The following is a 16302-nucleotide window of genomic DNA, read 5'->3' on the forward strand; positions in this document are numbered from 1 at the left end:
CTTCCTTCTTCTTCCAACTTTTGTTCACCCAAGTCACCGTCCTATTAGATGGTGCTGCCTAGCTTAAGGAGGATCTCCAGTTTGGTTCACTGTTCCACATGCCAATCATTTAGACACACCCATAAGGTTATTAATCATTGGCATCTTTTAATCCAATCAAGGTGACAATTAAATGTGGCATTACTCATAGAATCGAATACCCCTTCTCTCCAGCTGATAGTCTCCACTGTTTTCAACGTATTGCATTGGTGTAGGGTGTTTGTTGGTTACTAAACCATTGTTGAACATTTGATAAGGAGAATGGATGAAGCATCATGTTATGATAAGCCAAAGTTCATTCTTTACCTTAGTGTTCCTCCTCTGTGTGATGTGATTGTGTGTGTTACGTAGTTTACAAGATAATGTCATACAGAAGAGTTTCACTGCTCTGTTCATCACTCCTCCTCATTGCTCCCTCCCTCTCTGCTCCCTGAGTCCCTGGTACCCATCAGTTCTGCTAGTGCATCTATAATGTTGTCTTTTCCAGAATGTTTTTAACTTGGAATCTTACTGCACTTTGCCATTTCAACCTGGCTTCTCTCTCTTACCAGTCTGCCTTTAAGGGTGCTGTATCATTCCAGGCTGCAGAGCTCATTTTCTGGGTGATGTTCTTTGGTGTGGGTAAACTGCAGCTTGTCCATTCAGTATTGCAAGGTGCATCTTCCTTGCATCTAGCTTTGGGCACTTCTGGATATGGCTGCTGTAGTCACTGCAGTGAGGGTTCCTGTGTCCATAATTTCCCCATCATTTGCATAGACACCTGGAGTGTACAGTTTTTTACATTTATGATTGTACATTCTCTCTCTCTCTCTCTCTAAAAAAAATACTTTTCTTTATCTATTTAATTTGGATAATATGGTAACTTATGCCTCAGAAAGAATTAGGAGGTGTTAACTCAGCTTCTATGTTCTGGACAAAAAGTAGAAAATTGGTGGCAGTTCTTCAGTGTCTCATGGAAGCCTGTTTGAGATGTTTGAGCCTTGTCTTGCTTTTGGGTAGTAATTAGTTATTGAGTCTGTTTTTTTCAGTAGCCATGGGCTCATCTGTTTTGTGTATTTCCCCTTGTGTGTAAGTTATAGGAAATTGTCTCTCTCAAATAAATGGTCCAGTTTTTGCAAGTTGTCGAATTTGTACCAAGCATGTTTATGATAATCTTGAAGTCCCAATGCATTGTTGATGATGATACTTTTAAATGTGTTACTAGGTTTTCAGTCCTCTTTGCTTTTTTCTTTAATGTTATTGTTTATTTTATACTTTTTTCTTTTTATGTGTCAGTGAGGTGTTTTTTTTTTTTAATTTTTATATTTATTTATTTTTTAATTCTCGGCGGACACAACATCTTTATTGGTATGTGGTGCTGAGGATCGAACCCGGGCCGCACGCATGCCAGGCGAGCGTGCTACCGCTTGAGCCACATCCCCAGGCCCCTGTCAGTGAGGTTTGAACCCACTTTCTCCCAAGCAGTAGACAAGCACTCTTCCACTGAGCCATAACCCCAGTCCCTGTCTTCTGTATTCTTAGCCTTATGCCAGTGTATCAGTGATGCTGATGTTCATGAAGAACTTGATATTGTAGTCTGCGGATTTCCAGGTTGTGGTTTCATCAACACCTTCTGTTACCTTCCTGTGGTTAATTTAGGTTTACCTTGCCCTTCTTTCTCTGTTTTTCTGAAGTGACAGTTTCAATGATTGCTTTTAGCTCTTCTTTTCTGAAATGTGCATTGGATGACTTAGAAAGCAATACAGGACCACCTCTGGTGTTCTCTAAGAATTTCCTGTGATGGACTTTTACATTTTTTCCTTCAAAATGGTCACCTTTTCTCTTGAGTCCCCTCTTTGTCCTGTGTCTGTTTAGAGTCTTGTGTTTAACGTCCCCTTCCCTGGAGGCTTTTCAGCTGCTTCTGATCTGATTTCTGCTCTAGCTCTCATGTTCTTTGAGCACACATGGGATTTCACTGGTGCTGTACTTGTAGGGGTGTGGGTTATGTCCTGTGGAGTGTTGCTGTGACCCTGAGACCTCAGTGTGCTTCCCATTTGCTTCAAGGCCCATGAAGCCCTCCTGCCTGCATCATTGTCCTGACAGAGTTGGGCTGATGTCTCTGAGTGTAATTGTGGATTCTTCCTTGTTTTGGGCAGTTCTGTATGTTTTCAGTCCTTGAGTATGGTTCTGTGTCACTTGCAGGGACATTTTCTTTTTGCCAGTTCCATCACTGTGCAGACATCATAACATGCTTACAGGGCTGGGGATGTGGCTCAAGCGGTAGCGTGCTTGCCTGGCATGCGTGCGGCCCGGGTTCGAGCCTCAGCACCACATACCAACAAAGATGTTGTATATGCCGAGAACTAAAAAATAAATATTAAAAAATTCTCTCTCTCTCTCTCTCTCTCTCTCTCTCTCTCTCTCTCTCTCTCTCCTCTCTAAAAAAAAAAAGTTAAAAAAAAATAACATGCTTACAGATGTGAATGGTGGCCTTTTTTACATCCTGATTGTGTAGGATAGTTTAGGATTCTGGGCTACAAACTTGTTACTTTACCACACTCTGGAAGAGCTTTTGCTTTATGTTTGTTTGCACCACCTTTGCTACAGGCACCATGAATCTCTTTCACCACAGACAACCATTGCATATGTGGCCCAACATTGATCAAAATGTCCTTGAGCGGAGCATTGGCATGTGTCTCCTGACTGTACATTATGGTAGTGAACTGGCTGCTGTTAAGAACAGTTTGACAATCATTGGACATTTATTTTTACTATGAGACTTAGAAATGTAGAGCCTGCTGTTTATTAAGAAGATTTTTTGAGAGATATAAAACTTTGTAAGATTCTTATTTGGACAAGGTGACATTTTTGGGTCATTGAGTTATTTCTAAGACACGTGCCATCTTTGCACTTACCACATTTTGCTTTGACAGTAACCACAGGAAATTATCAAATTGTTGTGTTCATTAATAAATAAGTTAATCAAATAGAGAACTTATGTTTCTTTTTGTCACTTAATAGTAAGCTAGTTGACTTAATTTGTTCTGGAGTAAAGCACCTGCAAAGTTCTAATTGTTCTCTGTATAATCACACAGGATGAAATCAATCTCCAGTTATTTATTTATTTTACTTTGTTTCCATTACTTATACATGACAGTAAAATGCATTTTGACACATTATATGTAAATAGAGTGTAACTTCTCCTTTTCCTGGTTGTACCTAATGTCCATTCACACTGGTCATGTAGTCACATATGCAAATAGGATAAAATGTCTGATTTATTCTCAGGCTCTTCATCTCCAGCCCTTTTAAATTTTGTTTTCAAAGTGGATCTGGCCATGTTGTCCAGCCTCGCCTGGAACTTGTGATCCTCCTGCCTCAGCTTCTCTAGGTGGTGGAATTAAAGGCACTGGCCATCATACCTGAGGAAAATAGTTTATTTTGACCCAAATACTAATGACCATACTCAGGAATGTGGATTCAACTTATCCTGAATGATGTATGTGTTTTAACCAGGAAGAGATTACATTTTTTTTAAATACCAGGGATTGACCCCAGGGGTACTTAAGCACTGAGCCAGATCTGCAGCTCTTTTTATATTTTATTTTCAGACATGATGTCACTAAGTTTCTTAGGGCCTCACTAAGTTGCTGAGGCTGGCTTTGAATTTAGCTGTTCTCCTGACCTAGTCAAGCTGCTGGGGTTACAGTTGTGCCCCACTGTGCTTGGCTGACAAGGTCATTTGTAAAAGAAAGTTATGTATGAATACATTAACCAATTGCATTGGTAGGATCATCAGATGAGTGGCTACAGAAAAAAAGGAGGGGGAGTTTCTTCTGTAGGTCTGTTAAGTACATTGTTAGCTTTGGAAGATGGTGGTGATATGGTAAGGTTGGTAATATATTCTGAGAAGTGCATTTGTTTTGAGAATTTGGGACTAATATAGAGATTAAGGTAATTGGCTATGAAAGGGCTTAAGATATCAGATGAGAATATTTGCCATCCATCCAGGACCCCGTTTTACTATTTTCATGGTGGTGTAGTTTCCCAAAGTCACGTGGTCTGAAGGTTCATTGATATAGAGCAAGTTCATAGAGAACTTCAGTTCACACCTGGGAAAATCCTGTGCTTCTATCTTTATCTTTCTTAGGTATAGACAGCATATCAGATTTCTCAGGCTGGTTTTCTTTTTTTTTAATATTTTTAATATTTATTTTTTAGTTATTGGTGGACACAACATCTTTGTTGGTATGTGGTGCTGAGGATCGAACCCGGGCCGCATGCACGCCAGGCGAGTGCGGTACCACTTGAGCCACATCCCCAGCCCAAGGCTGGTTTTCTTTTGATACCTCAGAGAGTTCTATGTTCTCAGCCACTATCCTTTCCTGGGTTGCCACCATGTGCCCACAGCTGTCCTGTGCCCTGCATGGTTCAAGGAACTTTAGGCCCTGGGTCAGCTCCTCTTAAAGGACAGCCTAAGTTGTGAGGTACAGCCTCTTGGGAGTTAAACTGAGGTTTTGGGGCAAAGGAATGTCCTGGAACAAGTCTCATCTAGACAGCTAACTTCTTGGGATCTTGTTTTCCCCAAGCCTTGTTCCCATTCCTTGAAGACAGTTGGACAATCAGCCTGTGGATGCTGGTGGTGAGGGGCCATGTCACCAGTGATTCCTAACCCTTGCATTCTCTCACAGTGTTGAAGAGCAAAAACTCTCCCAGAGCATAAGGACCAGCCACCCCCGGGCAGTGCTCTGCAAATCTGAAAAGCCTCATAGCCTGGAGTCATGGCCTAGGTCTCCCCGTAGAGTGATCATGGAGTATTTCAGTGAGCATGCCCAGGTGTGAGGATGTCCCAGCTGGCAGGGGGACCTTCCCTGCCTCTTGAGCCTGATATGTTTGCTCCCTCAGCACCCGCCATCTGTGGTTATCACTGTGAAATGATCTGCTCACTCATCTGAGGCCCAAGTGTATTTATTCAGCACTAAATATGATGAAATTTGATGAAAGAGTGAAAAAAGAAGTGGAAAAAAGAGCCTACTTACATTTCCATTTAGTAAACATCCTAATTTATGGCAAGGTGCACTGGTGCACAGCAGTATTCCTTGCTTCTCCAGAGGCTGAGACAGAAGGATTGAAAGTTTGAGGACAGCTTTAACAATTTAGCGAGACCCTTTGCAACTTGGTGAGACTTCAAATACTGGGGATGTGGTTCAGTGGTCAACTGCCTCTGGGTTCAATCCAAGGTATCAAAAAGAAAAAAAAATGTCCCTTATCCTTGGGCCACCCCGTTGGGAGCTGGACTGTTAGCTTATGAAATTTGGGAGGTAAATGAATTCTCTCTGTCTACACTCACTGTGATCACTACAAGATTTTCAATCATCTTAAACATGGTCTCCTTTTTCCATTATTAGAAGTAGGGTTTTTTCTTTTTAAGCTCACCAAGAAGCACAGCACACCTGGCCCTGGATTTCACAGAATTTTCTAAAATGCTCAGGGTTTTTCAGACAATGTAGATCATGGGGAAGTTTAGTCTCCTTAATCTCCTTGGTAAAAAATTCTATTGTCTTTCTATTAATTTTATTGTATTTTATGCCTCTCATTTTGTACGTTTCCTATTGTAATCATTTTTTTTGTCATTCATGACATGAAATTTAGTAGAGTTTATATATATATATATATATATATATATATATATATATATATATATATATATATATATATATATATAGTGTGTGTGTGTTTGTGAGTGTGTGTGTGTGTGTTTGTGCCCTGATTCAGATTGAACCCAGGGTCTTATGCATGCTTGGCTCTACTATTGAGCTATTTCCCAGCCCAAGAAAGTGGACTTTTATTGATTTATTTGCTTATGTATTAAGTGGTGGGATTTAAGCCAGGGACTTGCTCATGCTGTTGTCATTCAAAAAATACTTTCAAGTTTGTGAAAGCGTTTTTTGATAGTGGTTTTGTGTAACCCTAGGGATTTAACCCAGAGGCATTTGATGACTGAGCACATCTCCAGCATTTTTTATTTTTATTATTTTTAATTATTTTTAACTTTGTTATAGTGTAAATGAACAGAATACCTTAATTGTATTGATTTTTTTTTGTGGATCTTAGTTTCAAACCAAGTGCCTCAAACATGCTAGGAATGTGCTCTGTCACTGAGTGACAGCCTCTTTCCCTGATTGTAATTTTTGATTAAGACCAAGTCTGACTGTGTTTCTGATGGTTTTGCTCCATTGCTGAGGCTGGCTTCAGTCTTGTCATCTTCCTGCCCTGACTTTCCTAGTTACAAAAATTTTAAGGGGACTCCACCAAACCAGGAGTTATAATGAGACAAGTCACCCCATTTCTCTCAAAATGTAAACAGTATTGAAAATCAGTTTCATTGCTTTTCTTCATAGTTTTGAAATTTGTATATATAACTCTTCATTTTTCCTTTACTCTTGCATTATTATGGAAAAGGTATTGAGTATGTAACATTGTTTCTGATGTATACGTTTGTGAATCTTCCATGGTGTGATAGTACATTCACATTGTCATTACATTTATTTTTCAGAGTGATTGTAGTCTGATATATTACATTAGTCAGGGTTCTCCATTGGAACAGAATCAACAGGAAGAATAATTACAAAAAGAGGATTTATTAGATTGTCTGAGATGACCAGAAGCTGGGGAGTCCTCTGTGGCAGTCTGCTGGCTGGGGAGCTGGAGAAGTAGTAGCTGTGCAGCCCAAGATGCTGAAGCCTCTGAACAAGAGGGATCAATGGTGCTACCCTAGTGTGAGATCCAGTGCTTCTGGAAACTCCCTGGAGAATCATTGGGAGAATCGGCTTTGGAAGAGTGAAAAAGGAAAAGTCTAATATACTCAGGGAATCACAGCAGCAGTGGAAAACCCATCTATGTAGAATCTAGCTTGCATCTGCAGCTGCTACCATGTTGTTGCAACTTTTATTCCACGCAAGCCACCATCCTATTTGGATGACGTTACTCAGACTTAGGGAGGTGTTCCAGTTTGCTATGCTACATGCCAATAACTCTTAGACACAACCTCATGGACACACGATAAGTGTGTCTCTTAATCCCATCAAGGTGACAATTCAAATGAGCCATCACACATACTATCATACACCCTTTCTCTCTAGTTTACACTCTCTACTCTTTTCAAAGTCTTGGACTTGATATGCAATTCTTTTTAATTATTTTTGGATTCAGTTAAGTAATGTTTGTGGAGGCATTTTACATTTACGATCATGAGAGTAATTCATAGCTTCCTCATTTTATCAATTTAATTTTGATAATATTGTAACTTATGCCTCCAATGAAATTAGAAGGTGTTTCCTCTGCTTCTGCATTCTCAAAAGAAATGTTCAAAATTGGTAGCAGTTCTGGAGTGTCTAGTGGCAGCCTGTAGAATGTCTAAGAGCCCTACATTTCACTTTTTTGATGGTAATGAGTTATTGAGTCAGTTTCTTCAGTAGGCACAGGCTCATGTGTTTTGTGTATTTGGCCTTCTGTGTAAGTTGTAGGAGATGGTCTCTCTCAAAGTAGTGGGCCAGTTCCTCTAAGTTATCTGATTTGTGTCAAGTGCATGTTCATGATATTGTTGAAGAGCCCATGGATGGTAACGGTGGCTATCTTAATTGTAATGGGTAGTTTCTGTGTCCTTGGTTTTCTTATTTGTTTAATGTTTAAGGTAGCTTTCATACCTCTGTTCTATTTATTTACTTTGATGTGGTAGTAAGAATTGAACCCAATATCTCACTGGTGCTAGCCAAGCTCTGTACACTGAGCCATAACCTCACTCCTGTCCTCTGTTTTCTTAAACCAATATTAGTTTGTCAGTGATGCTGATATTCATGAAGAACTTGGTTTTGCAGACTGCTGATTTCTTGATTGGGGTTTCACCAACACCCTCTGTTACCCGCCTGTGCTTAATTGGCACTTACTTTGTTCTTTCTCTGCTTTCCTTAAATGCCAGTTTCAGTGATTGTTTTTTTTTTTTTTTCTCTTCTTTTCTGGAATGTGATTTGGATGCTCTAGAGACCCCCAATGCACCATTTGTGTGGTATTCCCATGTTGGACTTGTACATTTTATTTTTCTCACCATGGTCAAGTTTTCCCTTGAATTACCTCTTCTTCCTGGGTCTGTTTAGAGCCCTGTGTTGCATCTCCCATTGCTTAGAGGTTTTCCAGCTGCTTCTGATCTGATTTCGGCTTTAATTCCCATGTTCTTTGAGCATACTTGGGATTTCACTGACATTGTACACTTGTTGAGGTGAGGTTTATGGCTCAGAATGTGGCCTGTTCTGGGGAGTTTTACTGTGATTCTGAGAAGGCTGAGAGAGAGAGAATTTTTTTTAATATTTATTTTTTGGTTCTCGGCAGACACAACATCTTTGTTTGTATGTGGTGCTGAGGATCGAACCCGGGCCGCACGCATGCCAGGCGAGCGCGCTACCGCTTGAGCCACATCCCCAGCCCCTGACTGTTGAATTTTTTCCTTATTCTCATCAGTATAGAAATGTATAACTTGTTCTTTGGCAAAACTAATTTTCCACACGTACAATGGTGCATGACTGTATTCTCCTTAGCTGGGGAGGCTGAGGCAGGAGAAACATAAATTTCAATGCTGGCCTTAGCCCCTCACAAGGCCCTGAGCAAGTTTTTGAGTACTGTGTCAAAATGGCATATGTGGTTGGGATGTGGCTCAGTCATTAAGTGCCCTATGTTCAATCCCTGCTCATTTTTTCTAAATGTTTCTACCACAAATAAATAAGTAACATAAAATTTATTGTGAGCTCATTAAAAGTATTTTAGTGTTTCACATTTGAACATATACTAAATGGATTTTGTCTACAGAATTGAGGATGTAGTGCATTTGGCCACCTGGATTCCAGTTTGCCTGGACCATCATGTGATCCATATCCAAGACATCTGCTGTCACTCATCTTTCCCTCCTGTGAAGGCTGGCCCACTGAAGGCTTTTTCTTGGTCTCTTGCTCACCTCTGCTGATACTGTGCTGCTCAGGATGTGACATGTTTTAAGTCCTTGAGTATGGTTGGGTGTCAGTGGCAGGGGAACCTTCTGGTAGGTGATATTTTTGGCTGCTCCATCACAGTGCAGACATCTAGTATTATTATGGTTGTACATTCAGTGACCTGTTTCCCACCCAAATTGTGTTTGATAGGTGAGGATTCTGGGTTGCAACCTTGCTTCTTTACCACCCTGGAAATGCTGCTGTCTTAGGTTTGCACCACCATCATTACAGGCAGGAGGAAACTCTTTCACAACAGACATCCAGTGCACATGTGGCCCCATCTTGATCAAAGTGTCTTGAGCAGAACATGGCTATGGGCCACATGAACTTATAGTAGTGAAGTGACTGCTTTTTACTAGAGTTTTATAGATGATGTACATTCATTGTTGCTATGAGATTTAGAAATTAGTTTCTGTTGTTCATTAATAAAATTGTGTTGAGACTTATAAAACTTTGCAAGGTTCTTGTTTGGATAAGGTGACATTTTTGGGTCATTGACTTATATCTAAGTCATGTTCCAACTTTTCATCTTAATACATTCTGCATTGACAGTAATCATGAGAAATCATCAAATTTTTGTGTTCATTAATCATGGTGCTTGTTTACTATTTGACTATTTTTTTTTCTGGAGAATAGCATGTGTAAACATATAGTTAGTTGTTCTGTTGGGGTAATCACAAAAGATGAACTCCATCCCCAGTTCACAAATTGTGACAACCTGAGTGAAAAGTTGTCTAAATGTAGTCTGTAGGGGAAGCTTCTTAGTGATCCATTTTTGGAAGTTGAGGGTGGGGTGTTCTAGACATTTCTTTAAAGATGGAACAATAGACTTTCAGAAGGAATCAAGAGATCAGTCAATGCCATGTTGTTTATATTAATTTTGTAGGCACAGTGAGCCACTGTGGTTGGCAGAATCTCTCTTAAAGGGTGAGTTTTGTTACTCCAGCAATTTTCTTCTCAGTCAGCTTTCTTTTTTAAGGGTAAGTCCTATCAGAGTCGCTAATATTACCTCTGCACTGCACAGAAAGTTGTTAGGATTATAATAGGAGTGCAATGAAGAAAGAAGTTAGGTGTGACCCAGGAGCCTGTCTTACTTTCTGTGAACTCAACAAAGGAAGGGAGTAAAACATTAAGTTGCTTGTCTTTTGAGAGGCCCAATTCTAGTGTTGGAATGTCTGTGAGGATTTGAGTGCAGGAAGCATTTGATGGGCCACATCATACAATTAATCAGGGACTCAGAGATTCATGTGGACATCAAGCATGTTGACTATACATTTCTTCTGCTATCAATCTCTCCTGACCTCCAGTATATATTTGTGGGACATTTTAGATCTCAGTGACCTTTGAGGATGTGGCTGTGAACTTCACCCAGGAGGAGTGGGCTTTGCTGGATCCTTCCCAGAAGGACCTTTACAGAGATGTGATGCTGGAAGTCCTCAGAAACCTGGCTTTTATAGGTAATAAAGATGTTTTTTTTTTCTCAAAATCTACTAGAGAACTCGTGTTTATTTTGGTCATTTATATAGAACATGAAAAGGGAATCAGTTGTTGAATTATTGGAGCATAAAAGGTACCTACGATTTGGCAAAGCATTCTGTCTCCTAAAAATTCATAAAGATTGTTCTGGTTTCTCATTTTAGGAAACAAATGTGATGAAAAGAAAATGGAATATGAGATCAAAAATTCTGAGAGCATTCTAAGGTAATTGTACTCACAAAAGAAGTTCTTGAGAGAATCTGAGAGGGTCATATAATTTTTAAAACAGACCAACCCAAGAAGTATACACAATTTGAAATGTATTTATTCTTAAAGAATTTTTTCACCTGAAATATATACTTAGGTGTGACAGATATTCAGTTTTTTCAAAGTACTAGGCATGCATAAAGTACATGTAATTGAATGTGAATATCACTATTTGGATAATCTCAATAGGGAGGCTGCATTGCAAAGGATTGTTTCCTTTCAATCTCTTGATTTTCAAGAAATTTGAACAAATCAGAAAACCTAGCCTTTACCTGATGTTGGTAGTATTGTAAGCCTTTGATAAAATCATGAATCATGAATGAATCCAGCATTGATAGTGTGCTGTCATTCTTCAAAGAAGCCATATAGTAAACTTAAAAGGCCAAGAAGATAGTGTGGGAAACTTTCAATGAGATTACAGTTCTTAACTGGACAAAGAAAAATTTTAACAGAGTAAGTCCATGTGGTTGTTATATGTATGCCAAGGAGTTCATATGCCCTTCATTCCTTCATAGGCACATCACATCTCACTCTGGACACAAATGCCACAAGCATGAGGAATGTGAAGACAAGCCATGTGAATTTAAACAGCACAGGCAATCCCTGGTTTTGCTCAAAAGTGTTCACACACAAATGTTAATACAAACTGGAGAGGGACCCTATGAACATACAGTATGTGGGAAAGTCTCCATTTGTTCCAGTGACATTCAAAGGCATGAAGATACTCATACTGGGTGGCAACCCTATGAATATCAACAATGTGGTGAAGCCTCTTCTTCTCTCCCAGATGTTCAAAGACACATGAGAACACACAGAGGAGGTAAACATTTTCAATGTGAGGTATGTGGGAAAGCCTTTCATTTCTCCTCTTTATTCAGAAGACATGAAAGAATTCATTCTGGAGAGAAACTCTATCAATGTAAACAAGGTGGTCAAACCTTTATTTCACACACAAGTCTTCAAAGGCACAGGATCACACACATGGGGAATGCTCCTTTCAAATGTAAGGTATGTGGGAAAGACTGTGCTTATCCCAGTTCACTTAGAATACATCACAGAACACATACTGGAGAGAACCTCTATGAATGTAAGCAGTGTGGCAAAGCCTTTGCTAGATCCAGTTATCTTCAGATTCATGGAAGAACGCATACTGGAGAGAAGCCCTATGAATGTAAGCGGTGTGGGAAAGCCTTCACTCAGTCCTCTCACCTTTACCTACATGAAAAAACTCATACTGGAGAGAAGCCCTATGCATGTAAGCAGTGTGGCAAAGCCTTTGCTACATCCAGTTACCTTCACAGACATGGAAGAACACATACTGGAGAGAAGCCCTATGAATGTAAGCAGTGTGGCAAAGCCTTTGCTACATTCAGTTACCTTCAGTCACATGAAAAAACTCATACTGGGGAGAAGCCCTATAAATGTGAGCAGTGTGGAAAAGCCTTTTCTACATCTCGTTACCTTCAGATTCATGGAAGAAGACATACTAGAGAGAAATGCTCTGAATGTCAACAATGTGGAAAAGTCTTCACTACTGCCTCTGGCCTTCAGATACATGAACGAACTCATACTGGAGAGAAGCCCTATGAATGTAAGCAGTGTGGCAAAGCCTTTGCTTCGTCCCATCAGCTTCACAAACATGGAAGAATACATACAAGAGAAAAGCCCTATGAATGTCAACAATGTGGAAAAGCCCTTACTACTGCCTCTGGCCTTCAGATACATGAACGAACTCATACTGGAGAGAAGCCCTATGCATGTAAGCAGTGTGGCAAAGCCTTTGCTACGTCCAGATACCTTCACAGACATGGAAGAACACATATTGGAGAGAAGCCCTATGAATGTAAGCAGTGTGGCAAAGCCTTTGCTACATTCAGTTACCTTCAGTCACATGAAAAAACTCATACTGGGGAGAAGCCGTATAAATGTGAGCAGTGTGGAAAAGCCTTTTCTACATCTAGTCACCTTCAGATTCATGGAAGAACACATAATAGAGAGAAATGCTCTGAATGTCAACAATGTGGAAAAGTCTTCACTACTGCCTCTGGCCTTCAGATACATGAACGAACTCATACTGGAGAGAAGCCCTATGAATGTAAGCAGTGTGGGAAAGCCTTCATTCGGTCCTCTAACCTTTACTCACATGAAAAAACTCATACTGGAGCGAAGCCCTATGATTGTAAGCAATGTGGCAAAGCCTTTGCTACGTCCAGTTACCTTCAGATTCATGGAAGAATGCACACTGGAGAGAAGCCCTATGAATGTAAGCAGTGTGGCAAAGCCTTTGCTACATCCAGTTACCTTCACAGACATGGAAGAATACATACCAGAGAAAAGCGCTATGAATAACAACAATGTGGAAAACCTCTTGCCACATCCTGTCTGCTTCACACACGTGAAAGAACAGATACTGCAGAGAAATCATGCATGAAAACAATTGGTAAACTTTTCTGTTATTACTGTTTCACTGTGATAGTGTGATTTAAGGACAGGTCAATGACCTCCATTGACCTGTCCTGGGCCCACCCTAGGGAAGACTCTGCAGGGCACCCTGGATGTATTCTGCTCCCTGGAACATGCCCCCAGGGAGAACTGTGTTTGTATCATCTGTGACTGGCTGTGATTTATAATTTGTTTTTATTTGTAGTCTGAGGTAAACACAAATTTCATTCAGCAAAAAGTGAGTTGACCAAATGAGAAAAGGGACTTGGGAAAGAAAGATTTCTTTTTCTCGGAGAGCATATTTCTTGATATTGTAAGTGCTGCTGGGATGGAGACTGCATGGTTTGGAGGGAATTTGAGAAAAGCAAAGCAAGTGAAAACCCTGTGACATGGGCTTCTGGAAAGGTGCTTTCAGCTGCTTCAATGGATAAAAATGAAAGTGGACCATTGATCTCAATTTGATGTATTTTTACATAAGAAAAAAGACCCTCCCATTATTGAAACAAATTCATGATGGTTAAGGCTGCTTCCATGTGAGGTGCAGACTCTGTTTTATTAATATAACATTAAAGATAGGTGTTATAATGTTAGCAGACTGGAACACGGGTAAAAATCAAATGCTGTGATGGCTTTTTTGACACACAAGAAAACACACCCGATTTATGTGTCATTCATTATCTCTCTTTCCTCTCTTTTTCCAAAATTTTAAATCAGAATAATTATGACATATCATGATAGGTGAGTCATGGATATCTGTGACTCACATTTGATTAAACCAAGGGTACCTAACCTCTGAGCCCCATCTGCAGCCCTATTTTGCATTTCGGGGTCTCACTGAGTTGCTTAGGGCCTCCTTTTGGCTGAGGCTCGATTTGAACTCGAGATCCACCTGCCTCAGCCTCCCGACTGCTGGAATGAGAGGCGTGTGCTACCATGCCCGGCTTTGTTCGTGGGTTTTAACACCCATGAGGTCTGAGGGTCCTGAGGGGTGAGGGCATAGGATACCCTGTTCTGAGCACACACTGCAGGAAGATGACAGGAGGGCACATTAGCCTTCCCTTTACCAGTCTCTCGGGGATGGCTACCCAGCTAGATTGGTGATGGGGTCCAGGCTGCAGGCCGGAGCTTCTGACCACCGTCCCCAAGTCACCCATCTGATTACAGGGCATATCTCCCAGTGAGAAAGGCTTCTCTTATTGGGGTGCAGAGCATGGCGGCTGCCAGGTGCTGGGTGAGTCTCACGCCCTCCCCTGCCAGCCGGTCGATATTGGGGGTCCTGAGCAAATCAGATGAATGTCACTTGGGAAAGGGACGGGAACACACTGGGCTCCAGAAGAGGCCAGCATGGAACTTCCCGGGGAGGCATGGCACCTGTCTTAGTGTGCCCAACTCTCTGAGTTTGCAAAGGACAGATGAGGCTCACCCTGGGCGGTTCCTCCTACAGCCCTCCCCCACCTCAGCTGTTGTCAAAGCAAAAAAGGGCCCCCAGATTTTGAATTTTGACTTTGGCCTGGGGGGCTGGCACACAGACACCTTGCTGATTTCACTTTGGGGGGGGGTGATGATTGACAGATGTTGAACAGTGATTATAAACACAGGCTGCGTGAGAAGCTTTTGTCCAGCTAAGGAATGAGGTGGGTTCTGAGCCCGCCGGAGGCAGCCTGGGCTCAGCCAGGACCTTGGGTGGGTTGTGGGTGAAATGCACACCTGCTTGGTGACATTCTCCACTTAGAGTGGGTTATGGGGACCTCTTGTCACAATAACTCTGTGGTTACATCACAGGGCTTCTTAGGAAGATGGACCCCAACAAAATTACGTTTGAAGGAAGAGATGACTGATGTCACACACAAAGGCAAAGTTTTTGGCTTTTTCTTATTTTTTTTTGGGGGGGGGCGTATGCAACCCAGGGGGCTTGTGTGCTCTGAATATCCCACCAGCATTCCCGAAGGGTGCACCCTGAGTTTCCTACCAGCTTTCTCAGGTGCAAAATTCAACAAGAAAATGAAACACTTCACCTAAGAGCTTTTGCAGTCAGATGTGCAAAAATTGATTGAGAATCTCACTATAGATACGAATCCCAAAGGCAGTGACCCAGCCCCTAGAGCTCAAGGAATTTCCCCACGGACTGGCAGATGACAGGTGCTAGTCTCTTCCCTTCTACCTTGGAGGAGGCTGCATCTGGTGGGAGCTAAGCTATAGAAGCTCAGACCTTGTTCTTCATGCACCCAAAGCTGACCACCTAATGGCCCCCCATAAGGACAGTTCTAGTCCCCTGAGGACAACTGGCAAAGTACAGAGACACTGGGGATGTCCCACTTTGGGATGTGGTGCTATTGGTGAGCAACAGGTGAAGACCAGAAATATTGTTCAACATCCTACAATGAACAGGATGGGCCCATCACAGAGAGTGATCTGGGCCTGTGCACCAGTAGGACCAAGGCTAAAGAACCCAGCCTTAGCATGAGAATCTGTCAGTCCTCCCATTCATCCAGCCAGCCAGCCAACCATCCAACTGCCCATCCATCCATCCACTCACCCATCTGCTAAGAGCCACAGCCAAGTAATATGATGCATGGCATTTTGGGTTGAAAGGTGACGCTAGCTAGCCATTGAGATGATATGATTATGTTAAGATTTACATTCATATGGATATTGGACTCCTGCTGTTCACCTCAGCCTGCTGAGGGACTCCTGGAGAGTTCCCATTGGTTGGGGAAGTGCAGTAGGAGGGAATTCCGGGGGAGGAACTTGCTCTGGGGTTCCTGGAGAACTTGGGGGAGAATGCCGCATGTGATCTTCCCAGGTGCATACCAGGCATTGGCGGCAGTTTCAAAAACTAAAGTTTGTTCCTGCTTGAGTGGCTCGTGATTTTGTGCCCAGCCAGACTGCGGCACCCACCCACCCATTCATCCACCATTCAACCATCCATTCATCCATTAATCTATTCATCCATTCACCCATCCACCCATTTGCCCATCCACCCACCCATCTGCCTACCCAACCACCCACCTATCCATGCATCCATCCATGCATCCATATATCCATCCATCTCTCCATCCAC

General features: G+C 41.7%; 1 protein-coding gene across 1 annotated transcript in view; it reads left to right on the forward strand.

Moving 5' to 3' along the window:
- Positions 1-15844, forward strand: part of LOC144250739 (uncharacterized) — a 33056-nt gene extending 17212 nt beyond the window's left edge. The window contains exons 4-6 of the mRNA XM_077793689.1: positions 10387-10513; positions 10697-10757; positions 11315-15844. Coding sequence (XP_077649815.1) covers positions 10387-10513; positions 10697-10757; positions 11315-13148 — 2022 coding nt within the window. The 3' untranslated portion in view covers positions 13149-15844. The remainder of the gene's footprint in view (positions 1-10386; positions 10514-10696; positions 10758-11314) is intronic.
- The last annotated feature ends 458 nt before the right edge of the window (positions 15845-16302 follow it).

This window comes from Urocitellus parryii, chromosome X, assembly GCF_045843805.1.
Source record: "Urocitellus parryii isolate mUroPar1 chromosome X, mUroPar1.hap1, whole genome shotgun sequence".
Classification (NCBI taxonomy): domain Eukaryota; kingdom Metazoa; phylum Chordata; class Mammalia; order Rodentia; family Sciuridae; genus Urocitellus; species Urocitellus parryii.